The sequence below is a fragment of the Gadus morhua genome, chromosome 5 (assembly GCF_902167405.1).
Source record: "Gadus morhua chromosome 5, gadMor3.0, whole genome shotgun sequence".
Classification (NCBI taxonomy): domain Eukaryota; kingdom Metazoa; phylum Chordata; class Actinopteri; order Gadiformes; family Gadidae; genus Gadus; species Gadus morhua.
In genome coordinates, this window is record NC_044052.1 from 19,053,457 (window position 1) to 19,072,115 (window position 18,659).

Sequence of the window (18,659 nt, forward strand, 5' to 3'; positions counted from 1 at the left end):
TTATTATTTGTTGATTGTATAGTTCATTGAGTTTTTGTTCACATATAATGTTTACTTCTTTATTCAATAATTCTCACTCAAATATGCAACACATAAACACATTATTAAAAATAATCAATATTCCCAGTATGTAAACATTCTTAAAATCAGTCTCACAAAATGTATTTCATCGAAAACAATTTTTCAGCAGTTTCTGTTCATGCCACTCCAGTGATTTTCAGTGCCCATGCCCATTGGCAAGGCATCTGATTGAATGCCAGCAGAGGCAGTCGAACCTGCACCCCACTTGGCTTCATGGGGTTCCACTGCAGAGAGCCGTAGCCCAACATCTCCACCTGACGTAGAAATACACAGCATAGAGTCAACCGTACACATTAGGGGTTCCTTATTCTATTCAAGGAAGTCGATAGGACAGGGAGTTAACGTTGCATTGAGTTTCTATACATTGAGTTTCCTTTCATTCTATACAATTATCATTAAAAATTAGTGTACTATGAAGAAGAACTATGAAAAAGTGTCTAAAATCTATTCTAAGACACTTCAAAATCTAAATCCAACATTTCAAAATAAGAGTCAACTCTGTAGGAAAAAAAAAAATCAACATTGTTCCGCTGAAATTCTACTAGCATATAACCTGTACTATGCTAATCATAAATCTGTATCATTTAGCGGCTAGCTCCATGAGCATGGTCTGAGCGTGCTCAGAGTGAAGCAGCGCCCTACCTGAGTCCTCCCTGGGCTGCTCAGCACCGGGGCCCCTAAATCCACCACTCCATCTTTAGGCCAGTCCAGTAGAAAGGCGTAGACGGCCTTTCTCTGAGGTCCGTACGTGTACCTGGGAGGGAAAGAACCACGGACACAGGTCGGCATGGAGACGACGGTGAGAGTGCGTGTGTGTGGATCAACTCTTCTGGGCTTGTGGTGGATTTTGACCGAGATATAAACACTTCGACTAACTTAAGAGAGAGGAAAAGAAATCGAGGGGTCCGGAGCAAGTATTGACAAAATACTTTATCGTTTAAAAAAGCAACAACGATAACAGCCGAATGATTTGCAAAGCACTGCTGGTTCACAAATTCCAGCGTCTTTTTATACACACACACACACACACACACAGCAGTTTCTTCTTGAGGTGTCCGCCCACAATCAATCCTAAATCCGTCTTAACGTGAATGGTCTGCAAATGGTCAACAAAGATAGGCCAAGACACTAATAATAATAATAATACATTTAATTTAGAGGCGCCTTTCAAGACACCCAAGGTCACCTTACAGAGCATATAGTCATCATACATTTTTTAAAAAGCAAGACATTGTGGAAAAAATAAATAAATAAATAAACATAAGCAATAAGAAATAAAAAAAACAAAAAAACAATCAAAACAGTGATCAGTTAGACGTTGTGTGCGAGTTTGAACAAGTGAGTTTTGAGTTGTGACTTGAAGGTTGAAATGGTGTCTGACTGTTTTATGTGTGGGGGGAGGGAGTTCCAGAGCCTGGGTGCTGAACAGCTGAATGACCGGGCACCCATTGAAGTGAGTCGTGATGTGGGGATACATAGTAGTCCAGCAGAGGTTGAGCGGAGGGAGCGGGAGGGAGTGTATTCTTGGAGGAGGTTGCAGAGATAACTGGGGGCTAGGTTGTGGAGAGCTTTGTAGGTGAGGAGTAGGGTTTTGTATTGGATGCGGTAGTGTACTGGGAGCCAGTGAAGTTGAATGAGGACAGGGGTGATGTGGTCAGATGATTTGGTGCGGGTGATGATCCGGGCGGCTGAGTTCTGAATGATCTGCAGTCTGTTGATAAGTTTGGTGGGGAGTCCGGTGAGGAGGGCGTTGCAGTAGTCTATGCGTGATGTGACAAATGAGTGAACTAGGATTTCAGCGCTGGATTGGGTCAGTGATGGGCGGAGTCTGGCGATGTTGCGGAGATGGAAGAATGCAGTCCGGGTGATGTTGTGAATATGGGGTGCGAATGAGAGGGTGTTGTCCAGGATGACGCCGAGGCTCTTGACTTTGGAGGAGAAGGGTACTGGGAATCCATCGATAATTATGAGTGGAGCTGGGGTGTGTTGTGATTTAGTGAGGGTGGATTTGGATCCGATGAGCAGGGCCTCGGTCTTGTTTCCATTGAGTTTCAGGAAGTTCCTGCTCAACCAGCTCCGGATCTCTTCCAGGCACGTGATGAGGGAGGTGGGGGGGATGGCAGCGGTGGGTTTGGTGGAGATGTAGACCTGTGTGTCGTCAGCGTAGCAATGAAAATGGACCCCATGGTGACGGAGGAGTGTGCCCAGCGGGAGGAGGTAAGTGGTGAAGAGGAGTGGACCCAAGACTGACCCCTGGGGGACGCCCAGTGAGACACCTGAACACCCAGACTTGTGGTTGCTTAGTTGAACAAATTGTTGACGGCCGGTGAGGTAGGATGTAAACCAGGAGAGTGCAGCACCAGTGATCCCAATACCAGCTAGGCGGTCCAGGAGCAGAGGGTGGGAGATGGTGTCGAATGCTGCGCTGAGATCGAGGAGGATGAGAATGGTGAGTAATCCAGAGTCGGCTGCAAGGAGGAGGTCGTTGGTGATTTTGACTAGGGCTGTTTCAGTGCTGTGTTTTGGACGGAAGCCAGATTGGAACGGTTCGTGGAGATTGTTAGTGTCGAGGTGGGACTGTAGTTGTGCGGCAACCACCCTTTCAAGTGTTTTGGAGATGAAAGGGAGATTGGAGATGGGCCGGTAATGGTTAAGGTCAGTTGGGTCAGCACCAGGTTTTTTTAGGATGGGAGTGATGGCAGCCAGCTTGAGAGTGGGGGGTACAGTACCAGTAGTGAGGGAGGAGTTAATTATGTTGGTGATCATGGGGGAGATGGACGGAAGACATACTTTGACAAGGGAGGTGGGAAGAGGATCGAGCTGACAGGTGGTGGTTTTGGCTTTGCGGATGAGTTCTGAAACGGTCTGTTCTGTTACTAGGGTGAAGTCAGAGAGGGAGCTGATGAGAGGTTGGCCAGAGGTGATCATCCAGGGTGGGTCATCAGAGGGGGTGCGAGATGAGGCCAGTTGTTGGTGAATGGTGTTGATTTTAGAGCTGAAGAAGTCAAGGAACGCAGTGCATTGGGTGGTGGAAATGTCTGGAGGGAGAGATTTAGGAGGCTGAAGTAAGTGGCTGACTGTTGAGAAGAGGACTCTGCCGTTGCCTGTACCAGTGTTGATGAGGTTGGAGTAGTATGAGGTTTTGGCAGTGGTGAGGGCATTCTTGTAGTGATGGAGGTGGTCCGAATACATTTGGCGGTGTACAGTGAGTTGAGTCTTACTGTAGAGTCGCTCCAGTCGACGACCAGTGGCTTTGAGCTGGTGCAGATGAGGAGTGAACCAGGGAGCAGTGTGGGTGAATGAGACTGAGCGGGTTTTCAGGGGGGCCAGGGTGGTGAGGGAGGAGGAGAGGCAGTTATTGTAGTGAGTCACCAGGTCAGTCAGGGAGGAAGCTGGGGGAGGGTTGGGGTAGGAGCTGATCAGGGTGGAGAGGTCTGTGGTGTTGATAAGTTTGATGTTTCTGAAGGAGATGGTCCGTTGTTCCTTGGTTTTGTGTAGTTGGGTATGAATGTCAAAAAGTACAGCTTTGTGGTCGGAGATGGGGAAATCAATGACATCAAGGTTAGTGGGAGTGATGTCAGTGCAGCAGATTAAATCCAGAATGTGACCTTTGTTATGGGTTGGGAGGTTGACATGTTGTGTGATGCCAAGACAGTCCAGAAGTGATGTGAAGTCATTAGCAAAAGTACAGGATGGGTTGTCAATGTGGATGTTGAAATCACCAAGGAGGATAACAGTGGGGGACATTGCACATACAGATGTAAGTAGTGATGAGAATTCATTGAGGAAAACGGCGGAGGGTTTTGGTGGTCTGTAAATGGTGACAATGATAGTGGGTTTGGGGCCTGAGAGTTTTACAGCTAGACATTCAAAGGAGGAATGAAGGGGGACTGTGACAGTGGTGACTGTGATGTTATCACGATGGAGGAGAGCAAGGCCACCCCCCCTCCCATTAACCCGGGGTTTACTAATAAACGAAAAACCTGGTGGGACAGCTTCATTTAGATGGGAGAAGTCATTTGGTTGTTGCCAGGTCTCAGTGAGGCAGAGAATATCTAGGCTCTGGTCAACAATAAAGTCATTTATCAAAAGGGCCTTATTACTGAGGGATCTGGTGTTCACTAGGCTGAGGTCAGCACGCCTTAACCCCATAGCTTCCTGCTCCTATTAAGGGTTCCACCATCTCAGACTCCCTGGCTCCAAGCTCTGATACAGGCCTAATAATAATAATCATGGTTTACCATAGAATATAATCATTAATTTCTACCACAGGCTGGAGGCCATCGGCAGAGCGGAGCAGCATGCCCTGGTGTGGCGGGCGTTTGACTCCCTGATGAAAAGCGCCTAGGTTCAACCTCCTGAACCTGAACCCATTCATACTGTAGTGGAGGAGACAGATCTTTTATTTTTTGCCGGTGATAAGCGTTGTATAAATATGCTGTACATGAGGATATCACAGGCAAAGAGCTAACCCGTAGTACTTGTGATTGTGAGTCCGGTTGTGAAGGCCAGACCCCTCACGGCCTGAACGCCCGGGGAACTGTGCATGTTGCACATCCCGGCACTTAATGCACACACTTATATGTTGTACGTCCGTGCACTTAAAAAAATAGTTCTTAGCATCGTGTTGCATCTTATCCTAGCTATCTTTGTTGTGTACGGGGAATGGGTTAACCCAACAATTGTTAGTGCTTGGCACTTTGTTCTATGAACATCCTTACTGTATCGACGCCGTTATATATTGTTCTTTCTCTTTCTTCTGACAAATGTACTTATTTTTAGTCGCTTTGGATCAAAGTGTGGCGTAGGTGTAACCGCGGGCTCACCAGACGTTGGGCGTGAGGGTGTCGTTCTGGGCCCTCCAGGCCGTGCTGTTGTAGATGGCCTCGCCGTTGACCCGCAGCCAGCCGCCCACCTGCCGCAGACGCTCCTCGTAGATGGGGGAGATGCGCCCGTCGTGGGTGGGCCCCACGTTCAGCAGGAGGTTGCCCCCCAGTGACACCGTCTCCACCAGGGTCTGGAGGGGACGGGGGGCGAGCAGGCAGCTTGTTAGACCAGTGGTTCTCAAATGGGGATCCCACCGTCAACATGTTGAGGTGATATCAATTATTTGAGTCAATGCTTTATTGAGAACACTTGTTTCAAGCTAACCAGTACCTCATTGGACCACACATGTGTAGTGTTAACTCAAGTCCTGAATAGCCTCTTCTACACATAGAGTGTTCGACAAAACACCAGATACAGTTTTATGAGTTGGAGGATAAGTCAAACACTACAAACATGGCTTCTTCGCCATTTCCTCCCAAGCCAAGACGGACCGAAGGTTGACCTTGGGTCAAATAAAAACAGCAGGCGGGGCTTATTTAGCATTCCGCCCACTTCCAATACAAACTGAAATCTTACCCGTTTGAGAGATACTTCAAGAACCAAGTGACCCTTACCTTGTGTATCTCTGAATGAACCACGTGCTGAACATTTACCACTCTCCGAGTGACACCTATCCCGAAACAACGACACCACAGGGGATTAAAACCCATCAGAGGGTGTGGCCTCCTCACCGTGATCAGCTGCTCGATGGTGAGGTAGTCCCCGAGGGGCGCTTCCCGCCGGTAGCCCCACGACTTGCGGTCGATGCTCATGCAGTTCTCCCACTTGCGCGCCAGCAGGTGTCCGGGCATGTAGCGGTCGGCGCAGGTGTAGTACCCTCCGTGCTTACAGATGGAGCCGTAGCCCCACCGGTCGTTGGTCACCACCGTGTCCCGCACAGGGCTGCAGGGGAACACGGGGGGGGGGGGGCGAGACGGAAGACGGAACGTAATAAAACCGAATAGAGATCTTTGGATGACATGCAGTGGTCCTTGCGCATGGTGGGAGTCGAACCGACAAACCCTGGACAGGAAGTCCCCCCCCTCCTCTGGATCGATCTCAACCTCTGAGCCTCAAACTAAAACGTGGGGGAGACCTGGACCTCGAGTCAGCCTGCAGAATGAATGAATGAGTGAATGAACAGTGCCTAGCCCCGGTACCTGTCGTTGTACAGCCAGGCCAGGAAGCCCGTGCTGTTCCAGTACTGGTCAGGGGCGTCCCCGTCCCCGTCCGACCAGAGCACCTCGGGCCGGTACGTGTTGACGAGGTCGTACAGCTCCGGCAGGGACTTGGCGTCGGGGAAGAGGCGGGTCTTGAAGCCGCTGGCGGCGTCCTGCTCAAACAGCGGGTTGAACCACTCGAAGAGCGAGTGGTACAGTCCGAGGCGCAGGTCGCTCCCGGAGCGCAGCGCGGCCGCCACCTCGCCCACCAGGTCGCGCTTGGGGCCCACGTCAACGGCGTTCCAGTTCCACGACGTCTTGGACCCCCACAGAGTGAACCCTGCGGCGCAACACAGGGTTAGCATTGGGGTTGTTCTTTTCGATACCGATATCAGTATCCGAAATACTGCCCCGATACTGCCTGAAATGCAGCATGGGGTATCGGCGATACCATCACGTGCCAGAACAGAACTTCACAAACAGGTGCGGTGCTATGCTGCGTCGGTTAAGGGTCGGAGGTGGAAAGTCAGAAAGGGAAACGCGTCATCTGCGACCTCTGTGCGTTCAAGCTACCAAGTCGGAAGAACAAGTGTTATTAGTGGTTACAATGCTAGAGGCTGCATCGGGATATACTCGGAATCGGGCCGATACTCAATATTAGGAAATGGGAAGGAAAAAATTGGTATCGGAAGATCTCTAGTTAGCGTGGACTCTCTGGGAGGGCCATCGGTCAGTCTATTCACTCTTAATTAATTATATGAATCGGCTTATCAACACAGAGCCATCTACATCTACTACCATCTACTAAGTTGGTCAAACCGTGTGATATTTCGACGTCACTGTTTAATGCTTATAAATATAGACCAATACAAGGATCTATGGAGCTATTCATGTACCTCAGGGGCCTTTATATAGCATCATGTGACCTTGTTTATATGATCTCGACCTGCGCGGAGCGTGAGGAGACATATCCACTTTGTGAAATTCTTCAGTCGGGAAGGAATGAAACCAAAAGTGATTTGCCAATAAGCACAGAACTGTGTGTCGCAATAACGACCAGTTTGACCCAACCTTTCAAACGTTTCTGTCATGCAATTCACTTCCTACTTTTTAAAAAAGATTTATTGGAAATGAATAACAATGAATAATAATTATAATACCTTTGTAGGGATGCTGATATTTGATTTAGGTTTGCTTTTGCACCCCTAAGAAGAGTCTTAAATTGCCACTGATATAGTATTTATAGTGATATAGTATATCAATAATCATTTCCTTTAAAACAAAGTAAGTTCCTCCCATAGTACTCTGACAGTTTAAACCATTTTCCTGTACCTTCGTGGTGTTTCGTCGTCAGGACGATGTACTTGGCTCCTGAAGAGGCAAAGATGTCCACCCACTCCTTGGCATTAAAAAACTCAGCGGTGAACTGATGGGCAAAGTCCTGATACTGAAACCCAGGCGGATAATTATTCTTCATGAAATTAACATACGGTTGCATATGCTGCTTCTGCCAGTACCACCTGCAACAGGAATATAAACAAATGATTAATCCCCGGCCATGTCTTGCTTTGGGACAAACAAGGAAGTGAAAATGTGGAAATGAAGGCACACTCACCAAAACCATTCGCTGCCAAAACTGGGGACGGAGAAGACCCCCCAGTGGATGAAGATCCCGAACTTGGCCTGGTCATACCACTCGGGAAGCGGCCGGGAGTCGATGGACTCCCAGGTGGGCTCATAACCACTGCTGCTACCTATTATCACACTTATCACGTTGAAAACCACCAAGCATCGCCATGCCATTGTTTACTTAGAAAACAATGTCACCTGGCTCCGTCTCCGATATGTCTACGTGCTCCAGAAGAAGTGCCTCAGTTACTATAAGCGGTGTGTAGTGCTTTCGCGTAGTAAAGATGACAGTTATGAATTGTTTGCAAGCGCATATTAGGAAGTCATCTCGTCCATCATCTGTCATCTCGATCTACAGCCACTTTGAACTCCGACCAATCAGAACTGAGGGCTTTGAACGCCTCCCACACGGCACACGCCCTATTGTGTTACTGCGCATGTCGCGCATGTCGCGCATGCGCGATATACAATGTTTTGATCCGCAGAGCTGTCCACATGCATGGGCTGGTGGACTGCCACTGTCACATCTCTTCGGAGGACTTTGACAAGGTATAGTGATGGAGACTTTGGCTGTAGTTAAAACCAAAAGGGTTACGTTTCATTCATGCTAACTTTTTAATTGTGTATTTTCTTGAAAGGATATCGAGGAAGTGATCGCCCATTCAAAACAGGTGAGCAGTGCAAAAGTTATACGAGCTAAAAAACACAATGGTGTGCAGCCAAACAGTTTTTAATTTGGTGGATTTTCACAGGCTGGATTGCTGGGGATTTTAGCTGTGGCCGAACATCACGGAGAATTTGACAAGATCATAGAGTTGTCACAGAGGTAGGCCACCTTTGAACTCCAACGAAATACAAGTACATAGAAGAGGAAAGCTTTGACAGCACACCAAGAGAGAGATGCATACGTCTACCGTACATGTAGATGTGTATCCAACTTTTCAACATTTCCCTTAGATTTCCTGGGTTTATCTTCCCGTGTTTGGGAGTCCATCCTGTCCAGCAGACCGTCCCGACTGTACAGAGATGCGTCTCGCTTCAGGTGAAAAGGCTTTCACGATCTTAAGCGATACGTGATGAAATGGGGATGAGGATTGGCTGTTTTATATGTATTGCTCTGTGCAGGATCTTGATGCTGCTTTGCCACTCATAGAAAAATATGAAGAACACTTGGTTGCAATCGGAGAGGTAACGTATTGTTGTCTTAAAGGTAGATGCCGTAGTGTTGATTATGAATATCATAAGCTGTTAAAAAAAAAAAAAGTAAAAAAACCTTTCCTTAGGTGGGGCTCGATTTTACGCCCAGGTTTGTGAGCGAGGAGGGGGCCAAAGACATCCAGAGACAGGTCCTGGTTCGTCAGGCTGAGCTGGCCAAGCGACTGGACCTCCCACTGTGAGTCTCCCAGGAACCAGGCTGTGGATTTTGTAAAGGCTGCTTGTGTGGTGTGCTTTGTGGCCCTTGACTATGGAAAGCAAAGAAGGCCACTAACTGGCCCTAGAATGGCGCGGTAAAAGTGCTAAACCGCACGGAATTCCTGCCAAACCGCACGGATTCTGTACGGATTCCGTACGGCTTCCGTGCGGTTTAGCACTTTTACCGCGCCATTCTAGGGCCAGTTAGTGGCCTTCTTGGCTTTCCATACTTGACTGGACAGGCAGTCTTGATAATACCCAGCAGATATCAATGTAGGTTAGATTGCGATTGGTAAATGAGTCGAGTGCTGTTATGCCATCATTATCCTTGAACCCACAATGTCAACTTAAGCCCTGTGTAATTCCGACTGTTAGGAACGTCCATTCGAGATCTGCAGGAAGACCAACCATCCAGCTGCTAAAAGAACAAGGTACTAGGTTCAAATCCCATTCTCCACTTCCAGTCGACTTATTCGCTATAATGGCCTTGGTGACTCCATCTTGGTTCTAAATGCTGGAAATGGAATGGAACGGAATGCACTATAGAACCAAGATGGCCGCTTAACCTGAGTAAGGCTTAAACTGAATTCTGCTGCTAAATTTCAAAGAGTATTCTGATTACAACACAATTTAACAATATTAACATTGCTGAATGTTAAAACATTCATTTTTCAGGTTACGTGTGTATGTGATCTTTTTATAACTCTGAACTTGTATATTCTTACTCCAATCTCTTGGTGCCCTTGTTCAGCACTTTGTACTGCAGTGTACTGTTAATTTAGTTAACAGTACACTGCTGTACACTTCCCCCTGGTTCAGGTGTGGAGAAGGCCCTGCTCCATGCCTTCGACGGGAAGCCTTCTGTGGCCATGGAAGGCGTGAAGGCAGGCTACTTCTTCTCCATCCCTCCCTCCATCATCAGGAGTGAGCAGGTATACTGACCGAGGCAACTATTAGGACACACTTGAGAAGTGCCATTATTTGACCCGATTTGATAATCACAATTATTTAATCATTAGTCAATCAATTAGTAATACATTTACATTCTGGGGTCGCTTTACTGTATAAAAAATGAACTATAATAATAAAGCAAATGCTGAGTTGTAATGGATTGTGAGTAGTTTGATTCGATTTGAACAGGCATACAAAATCAGATTAATGTGTTTTTTTTGGTATATTAGGGTTATTATATTTTTTTCATTAATGTATGCCGACCTTTGGCAATAAAATAATCACACAGGCCAAAATTATTGCCTTTTGATTGTTGGAGGACTTAATTGGTTGCTTTGTTTCCTTTAAAGGAAAAATGATGTTATGTTGATGATAGTGTTGTTATTTCTAACTATTCATGGTTTATAACTTGCTGTGTGGGGTTGTTGCTCATTTTCAACCAAGAAGCAAAAGCTGGTGAAACAGCTTCCTCTGGAGAATATCTGCCTGGAAACAGATTCACCGGCGCTGGGCCCAGAGAAACAGGTAGAGAAACACAGACATACAGTCCATACACACAAGCACAAACAGGTAGGATAGTAGTTCACACACACACACACACACACACACACACACACACACACACACACACACACACACACACACACACACACACACACACACACACACACACACACACACACACACACACACACACACACACTATAGTACTGATACACACACAAACAGGTATGCTATAGTAATAATAAACCCAAACACACACACAAACCGGTAGGCTATAGTGCTAATACACACAGACAGACACAAACACACACAAACAGGTAGGCTATATTACTAATACACACACACACACACACACACACACACACACACACACACACACACACACACACACACACACACACACACACACACACACACACAGGTAGGCTATAGTAATGAGACACACACACACACACACACACACACACACACACACACACACACACACACACACACACACACACACACACACACACACACAGGTAGGCTTATAGTTCTCATACATACAGACACACACACACAAACAGGTAGGCTATAGTAGTCATACACACACTTTTAGAAATCTTATTTTTAGTCTCCTAATAGTTAAAAATGCATATATTGTATGATTTATAGGCTAATGCACAATGTAATGTCGGAGCATCAAGACTGTTATAAGGTCACCGGAATTTAAACTTCACCACTCTTTACATAGTTTAACCTTTGAGTCTTATTCCGAACAGGTGCGCAACGAGCCCAGTAACCTGCTGGTGTCGGCTGAGTACATCAGTAAGATCAAAGGGTTGCCGTTGGAAACGGTTCTCGAGGTGACGACGCGCAACGCTCTCCGGCTGTTCCCGAAGCTCAAGGCGGCCATCAAGCTCTGATTCGCTACTCCAAGCCTTTTTAAAATTAACGGGAAGGCACTTATGGGTTGATAATTACCTTTACGTGAATTTGAAAACTCTTCCGTCATCATATTTAAACAATTAACCAAGTCGATGTCGTTGTGGATCAGAGAAGATCTGCAATCACTGCATTGTAAATAGATATGATTTTGGCAAATGTGTGATTTGCAATGTGTAAATGTGTGACGTGTGAAAAATCGGGGTGTTCAGAAAGAAACATTATTTTGCAAACCCCGAAATTCATTGATATTTAATAAATATTGTTGAAAATAAATGATTGAAACGTTGATTTACATGATTATAAACCCTATCTCGGGATTTGATGTGATTTTAGTGTCGTCATTGTGTCTATATGTGTATGCCACCAATAGGAAATTATCCGACACTTATTCAGGTTTTCTTCGTGCATTGCCAGTATGTCTATGCGCTCTATCAGAGTTGAGTAGGTAAATATTGCACCGACTTTGTTTGATTTGGTACTTTATAGATATAAATAAATTACACACGGTGCAGTTTAAAATCCTATCTCAAAAACAAAGACTGCTTTGTGGGAAATTAATGATTGCTCATGATAATCCAATCCAACCTCATTGTTACTCGGTCGGGTTGCTATTAGTCTCGCAAAGCCAGACCAAACTACAGCAAGCATAATGGTATAGGTTGCTATGAATGAACCAGCTCGGCATGGTGTCCGACCGTCCTGAGGAGCTTGTTCTGGCTGTTAGGAACCACTAGGGGGAGCCAAACACCAAGCAGTAGGGCTCCTCAGTGCATCACAACCTCAGTGCAAAATCTCAAACATTAGAGCGGAGACCGGTGACTAGTTTATCTGGACCCTGGTTAACCAGAGTTAACTACATGAACGTCAGCGTGTAGTGTTTTGAAGTTGACCTCGCTCTTTTTCCCCTCCCCTCGCTGATATAGCTCTGCGGCCATGTGGCGGAAAACCCACAAGAGTCCAGATAATATTCCACCCTCAGGTCTCCTTATCGGGCATGCTCTACGCTTGATCCCAGGGGGGGGCCCAGGACTTGTTGCAACGGCCCTGCTACTGGTATAAATATAGTATACGAATCTAATACTACTTGTATATGCTATATCTAATGGATACTGAATGATTTGCAGTTATATTGTTCTGGCATTGTGTTAATCTCGTGTTCTATTATTTATATCTTGGAGACAACGCTTAACAAAGCCTAGAGGCCACCGAGGCAAATAACGACATTCCTACAATAGCGAATGGGTTTTTCCAAATAAGGCCTATGTTATAAATATTATTGATGAAATTTAAACACAGATAAGATACAAATATATATTTTGAAATCTGACATCTGCTTGTGTTGACAATGAGCCGAATTCTGAAATCAAATGATTCACTAGTTGAACGAAAATACAAAAGGATTGTGTGTGGATGATGGCTGGTTGAAGCAGCCTCACCTGGCCCTAGTTGGTCTGATTGGACTGGGTGATTTTGCACACCTGTTGCACATTATGTAATCATCAGTGTGGTTAACAGGTTCAACCAGCCATTCCCACAGGCACTAAGGAAGAGGTCTCCTGCATGACAACAGGGAGAACCATTGTTGTGGCCCCATTGTCTGCGACCTTACAATAAACCGGTTTATTTTACGGTCGCCTTCCGACACGACACCATGTGTCTTTTGTTGAGGAGGAGCCAAGAAATAAAACACCTAGGTGCCTGGGGCCGGGCGAGGCTGTTTAAACCAGCCATCGTCCACGCACGCACGCACACACACACACACACACACAGATAAACAGTGTGTGTGTGTGTGCTCAGACATTGTCTCTATATTTACATTTTTCCATAATTGTTCAATAATCATTAACTTTAATTTAGAAATAATCTTTATTTCTGTCTTCAAAAGATTAGCTTTTAATGATCCTTCAGCTGCCCTGAAGCCTGAATGATGCTCAGACAGCCGGTGAAGGGGGACCGGGGGTTTCTCCACACCGGCGTGCGCGCTTCTGGTTCTGCGTTGGGGAGTCCGAGTGAGGTCCATCAAAAGGCACAGACTCGGGGACATCTGGAGAGCTTCACGCTCTGCAGATGTCCCCGGAGAGCTTGAAGGTGCCGACGGTGTGTCCGGCTGAACACATCAGGGGGGCCTCCTCAACCATCACAGACCGGGAACAGGGAGCCGGAGAACGTCCTAACCTGACATCGTTCCTCGAGGTAACGCGTAACGTACGGCGATGTTCGACGCCCTCCGTGACGCCTCATCGGTGACGTAGCGTCCCAGGAAGCGGCTGTCCGATGCCTCGGGTCCCAGGGCGGCGGTGGGGCCCCGGGGCCCACGGCCCCTTCAGTCTGCCAGGGGCCCGGCCCCCCAGGGGCCAGCAGGCCCGCCCTCGGAGGAGTAGCGCTCCACTTGGACCGTGGCGCCGGAGAAGCCGAACTCTTCTCGCAGCTGGGTCGTGACGTCCTGCAGGACCACCCGGGGGTCCGCCGTCTCCTCTGAACACAGGGGCCGCAGCGCCGAGGGGGTTAACGCAGAGGACCCTCTGAGCACCACGGCTAGAGCCCCTCGGACCCCCAGCGGCCACGGTTTTAACGTCCATTTCAGCCCATCTCCCCAACCAGGTAGCATTTAGAAAGCATTTAAAGTGAGTTGTCATGGTTTCCTAAAGATTCTAGAAAGTGCCTCTGGACTGGACTCTTCATAGCCTCCCCCTTGCCCCCACACACCCCTCGAATGAAATGGTTATGCACTTATTGTACGTTGTACGTCCTGGCATTTAAATATAGTACTTAGCCTCGTGTAGCAACTTATCCTAGCTATCTTTGTTGTATACTGGGAACGGTTTACGGTCATCTTTACTGTAATACTTAAAAGCGATACATCTAAAGCAATATCTTTACGTGTATTAATATGTAATATGAATATGAATATGTTCTGGAGCCGGTGGCGAGCGCTCACCCGTCTCCACGTGAACGGAGACCAGGGAGTGCGTCCCGCTGAGGCTCCAGGCGTGCAGCTCACGCACGGCCCCGACCCCGCCCACCGCCAGCAGCGCCGCCTTCACCTCCGCCACGCTGACCCCGCCGGGGGCACCTGCACGCACGCACGCACGCACACACGCACGCACACACACAGTGTTTCAGTAGACACACACACACAGTGTTTCAGTGGATACACACACACACCCACACACACACACTCACACACACAGTGTTTCAGTGGAGATACATACACACACACACACACAGTTTCAGTGGAGACACACACACACACACACACACACACAGTGTTTCAGTAGAGACACACACACACACACACACACACACACACACACACACAGTGTTTCAGTGGATACACACACACACACACACACACACACACACACACACACACACACACACACACACACACACACACACACACACAGTGTTTCAGTGGATACACAAACACACACACACACACACACACACACACACACACACACACACACACACACACACACACACACACACACACACACACACACACACACACACACACACACAGTGTTTCAGTAGAGAGACACACACACACAGTGTTTCAGTGGAGACTTTTCCACGACTAATTCCCATGATGCATCCCTTCCCCTTGTATCCCTGAAGCCTCAACCTTCAATAACCCCTATCACCTAAACCCAACCAGTACTAAACTAAATGAAAACAAAGCTAAATTACGACTGAAAGCTGAATGAAAGGCCAGTAAACCCGTGTCCTCGGTGCTACCTCTAGATAGGTGTGTGTGTGGGCGTACACTAGGTCAACGACGCCAGGCCAAACTGTTCCCCGTTTACCTTCCATTAGAGTTCGGCAAACATCCTTAATGATGGTGGAGGTGGTGGCCAGGACGAGTACGGAGAACAGGAAGGTGCAAATAGGGTCGGCCATCTTCATCTCAGGCTAGGGAAGAGAAGGATATGAACAACGACATGAACATCACGGTATATTTATTGTGCTCAATAAGTATAAACTCAAATGAGGTTTGTTTTATAAGCTCAGTCGGAAATGGCCTGGAGTGTGGGTAGAGATTGACATCATAAAACTCATGTAAACTAATAAAAGGTTTTTATCTTGAGGTCTCCAACACACCAACCATGAAAATCCTAGAAGACAAACAAATCATTCAGACTTTGGTACGAAACAAATCAAACACCAATCACGCCTATTAGAGCTACCCGGAACTGTACCGAAATTCGCAAAATCGTTTATCGGACTAATCCGATGAAAATTCGAAGCGCTATGTGTCATGCAGTACGGATACGAGTTCAGTTCATATCGGTTGTACACAATCATTTTAAATGTTGCATTATGGGTACTGAAAGTAGTGCACTGCACCATCGAGTAACCAGATCTAGAACCTCGACTCACACTACGACGTACTGACCCATATGGGGGCGTGGTCAGCGACCCCAGACACGCCCCCTGGGGACGGTTTGGGGGGGGGGGGAGGGGGGGGCGGCAAACTTACCCTCAGGTGGATGATGGTGGCGGCGACCAGGACCCCCACGCTGTGCAGGAGGTCGCCCAGCACGTGGACGAACGCCGCCCTCACACTCGTGTTGCCGTGGGCGTGGCCCCCCTTCCTGCCCTTGCGCCCCGGGGGGTCAGAGGTCAACGCGTGGCTGTGGCCGTGGGAGGCCCCCGACTGATGCAGGATCAACGCCATCCTGGAACACAGGAGAGGCGCTCGACCAATGATATTGAAGAACACAGGGACGCATTCTGACGGCCCACGTGGACCATGTTACCTCTGCATCTGTGGGTTCGATTCTCCTCTGTTCGTTTATCCTTCATTTAAACTATAGAAGAGGGTGTGACTCCCTGTACAAAGGTTCTTGGTTCGAAACGCTGTAGGTTGCCTGCAGGTTGCCCAACATGTAGGCCACCTTGAGCAAGATACCTCAAACCCTCCAACTCCCTCCCACCTGCTCCTTAATGGTAGATATCTACAAAATAAAAGTCCCCCGTCAGGCTCACAGGACGTTGGCTCCCACGGCGCAACCCGAGGTGAGCAGCATGATGCGGGTGTTGATGTCGTAGTCTCCGTCTAGGATCCGCTGCCCCGCCAGCACCACCAGCACCCCGGTCACGGCCCAGATGGACAGCACAGAAACAAGCGCTCCCATGGCCTCTAGGGAGGGCAGAGGAACTACGTGGATCAGTGGTTCGAGTGAAAGGATTATTGTGCATATAACGATATATTAATAATGTAATAGTACATATTTACATTAATATAAAATGATATATTCACTTCCACTTCTTGATGTTTGCGTTGATGTTTTATTCTTGGTCGTACGATACAAACTGTTACCAGTGACCAAATCTTTGATTGTCGTGCGGTCAACATAACTTAATCATTCCCAAGCTCACTCTCTCTTTCGGTCAATGCCAAAAACCGACGAACAGGTGGATGCCATCACACATGACATGAACCCCACCGCCAGCGCCCGAGCCCAGGTGAACCCGCCCAACACCCAAAGTGATAGCGCAGCGAGCAAGACCACAGAACATACAGAACACAGGAGACCCTCGTGTGTGGCACCCACAGACGCTTTGGTTCTTCGCATTCAGCACAGCAGGCCAACCGGTTCAGAGTGCACTGGTCTCAGTCCCACCTGCTCGGTGCCAGCCGAAGGTCATGGTGTCGGTGGGGGGCCGGGCGGAGATCCACAGAGAGAAAACACTGATCATGATGCTGCCAAAGTCCGTGAGGAGATGAGCGGCGTCCGTCATGACGGCCAGGCTCTGCGCCGCGTAACCGCCTGGAGACGAAAGGGTTATTTTTTAGAATCGCTTCATTGGACCCCTCAGTAGGGCCTGTTCCTACGGAACAAGTCGTTCGCCAACTATAAAGGAATCGGAATTAGTGCAGGGAAAAGACCTGGGCGTAAGGTTGGGTTATCAAGTAATTTGAAACCTCACGTAAAACCAATTGTATTTCCATGTGTAGCCTATAGGCTACTTAACAATATGTTACACATGACCAGACGCCTGTTATCGTGTCTTTTCGTTGTGCCTCACCGATGACCTCTCCGGTCATGAACACCAGGCTGACGGCGCACGCCAGCAGCAGCTTCCTCCTGGCGGTTCGCTTCTCGTTCCGCGCGGCCCAGGACGCCACGTGGGCCTTATCATTGTTCCCGCCGTGGCAGTGTCCGGCAGACGGCCACCTGCTGTCCAGTACCGGCCCGTTTCCCACCTGGACCGAGTCCTCCTCATCCTCCTCCGTGCAGCAAAGCGATCCAACCTCTTGCTCCGCTGCGCTCCGGGACGTCCTGCCACGATGCGAACGGTAAAGTTTGACACCTGCTGGGTATCGTGTCCGACGGCCGGAAAGTGGGTGGGCGATAATTACGCAAACGCTATTTGCGCACAAACACACTATAAAGCGTGTAAAGGCAATCAACAAGTATGATTTAATGATTAAATATTATAGCATTGGTGAGAAAGGGTTGAAAAAATAACAAGAAAAGCGTTGAAAGACGAACGCCTACCCGAGGAACTCTGAGCCGCTTTCCTCCAGCAGATGACGCGTCTCAAAATCCATGGGGAGTCAAATGACTTTTCCCCCTTTACATTAATGTTAACAACTCATTCTACACGAGCCTCTGTGGTAGCCACTGTGTTCGGCAGGTGCGAGCGCAAACAACGCGCAGCAGGGCAGGTGTGCGCACAAACAACACGCAGGTGTGTGCGCGCTCACGGCACAGCGTGCACGACGGAGGCGTGAGAAACTACAGTAGAGAAGACAGCTTGACTCTCGTGTTCTGCGCAGACTCAGTAGTAAGGGGCCCCTTGACAAACATCACTAGGATAATGGTGCGTCAAATAGACAGTATTCAAGGATCGAGGAATGGATCCAGTCATATCCCGTTTAATAAGCCTTTTACTTTTACCCAGTTTACACAACAGGAATACTTGCTATCATTTTGGAAGGTCGAAAACATTCATACGTTAGGGAGAGGATTTAGGGCCACATGTGTTTTTTGGAGTTCGTACTGACTTTAAAGTGAGAATTCTGAGAATAAAGTCAGAAATCAAAAAAAAAGTATCACATGTGGACCTAATCCTCGTCCGTACATTTATTTCGTGGAAACGATTTTAAAGTGTGAC

General features: G+C 47.8%; 3 protein-coding genes across 5 annotated transcripts; 1 reads left to right on the top strand and 2 right to left on the bottom strand.

Annotated features, from left to right (window-relative positions):
* Window positions 1-45: 45 nt before the first annotated feature.
* On the bottom strand, window positions 46-7,910 carry fuca2 (alpha-L-fucosidase 2). Its single transcript, XM_030356396.1, has 7 exons — window positions 7,723-7,910; window positions 7,440-7,627; window positions 6,108-6,447; window positions 5,640-5,850; window positions 4,908-5,098; window positions 724-835; window positions 46-335 (listed from the first exon to the last, which is right to left on the bottom strand). Exons 1-7 carry the CDS (start codon window positions 7,908-7,910, stop codon window positions 198-200), a joined length of 1,368 nt encoding a protein of 455 aa, XP_030212256.1. The 3' UTR covers window positions 46-197.
* A 251-nt stretch (window positions 7,911-8,161) lies between these two features.
* Window positions 8,162-11,858, top strand: LOC115543809 (putative deoxyribonuclease TATDN3). Of its 2 annotated transcripts, none has more exons than XM_030356408.1 (10): window positions 8,162-8,285; window positions 8,375-8,407; window positions 8,489-8,562; window positions 8,694-8,778; window positions 8,862-8,924; window positions 9,020-9,129; window positions 9,525-9,580; window positions 9,969-10,081; window positions 10,545-10,625; window positions 11,366-11,858. In XM_030356408.1, the coding sequence occupies exons 1-10, from the start codon at window positions 8,232-8,234 to the stop codon at window positions 11,507-11,509; spliced, it is 813 nt and encodes a 270-aa protein (XP_030212268.1). In that variant the 5' UTR covers window positions 8,162-8,231; the 3' UTR covers window positions 11,510-11,858. The 2 variants fall into 2 exon arrangements, with proteins under 2 accessions (XP_030212268.1, XP_030212269.1); XM_030356409.1 differs by having other exon boundaries at window positions 10,548-10,625.
* Window positions 11,859-13,378: 1,520 nt separating this feature from the next.
* On the bottom strand, window positions 13,379-18,517 carry LOC115543805 (zinc transporter 2). Of its 2 annotated transcripts, none has more exons than XM_030356398.1 (8): window positions 18,041-18,517; window positions 17,568-17,821; window positions 17,162-17,308; window positions 16,524-16,677; window positions 16,015-16,213; window positions 15,341-15,446; window positions 14,470-14,604; window positions 13,379-14,001 (listed from the first exon to the last, which is right to left on the bottom strand). In XM_030356398.1, the coding sequence occupies exons 1-8, from the start codon at window positions 18,091-18,093 to the stop codon at window positions 13,769-13,771; spliced, it is 1,281 nt and encodes a 426-aa protein (XP_030212258.1). In that variant the 5' UTR covers window positions 18,094-18,517; the 3' UTR covers window positions 13,379-13,768. The 2 variants fall into 2 exon arrangements, with proteins under 2 accessions (XP_030212258.1, XP_030212259.1); XM_030356399.1 differs by having other exon boundaries at window positions 13,379-14,006.
* Between the last annotated feature and the right edge of the window lie 142 nt (window positions 18,518-18,659).

Coding starts and splice junctions, on each gene's coding strand:
- LOC115543809 (XM_030356408.1), top strand. CDS start 8,232: ATGCATGGGCTGGTGGACTGCCACTGTCACATCTCTTCGGAGGACTTT. Junction 8,286..8,374: donor CTTCGGAGGACTTTGACAAG/GTATAGTGATGG, acceptor TTTTCTTGAAAG/GATATCGAGGAAGTGATCGC. Junction 8,925..9,019: donor ACTTGGTTGCAATCGGAGAG/GTAACGTATTGT, acceptor ACCTTTCCTTAG/GTGGGGCTCGATTTTACGCC.
- LOC115543805 (XM_030356398.1), bottom strand. CDS start 18,093: ATGGATTTTGAGACGCGTCATCTGCTGGAGGAAAGCGGCTCAGAGTTC. Junction 17,822..18,040: donor AGCGGCTCAGAGTTCCTCGG/GTAGGCGTTCGT, acceptor GCATCGTGGCAG/GACGTCCCGGAGCGCAGCGG. Junction 17,309..17,567: donor CATGACCGGAGAGGTCATCG/GTGAGGCACAAC, acceptor TTTCGTCTCCAG/GCGGTTACGCGGCGCAGAGC.
- fuca2 (XM_030356396.1), bottom strand. CDS start 7,910: ATGGCATGGCGATGCTTGGTGGTTTTCAACGTGATAAGTGTGATAATA. Junction 7,628..7,722: donor TTTGGCAGCGAATGGTTTTG/GTGAGTGTGCCT, acceptor TTCCTGTTGCAG/GTGGTACTGGCAGAAGCAGC. Junction 836..4,907: donor ACCCTCACGCCCAACGTCTG/GTGAGCCCGCGG, acceptor TTTCCCTCCCAG/GTACACGTACGGACCTCAGA.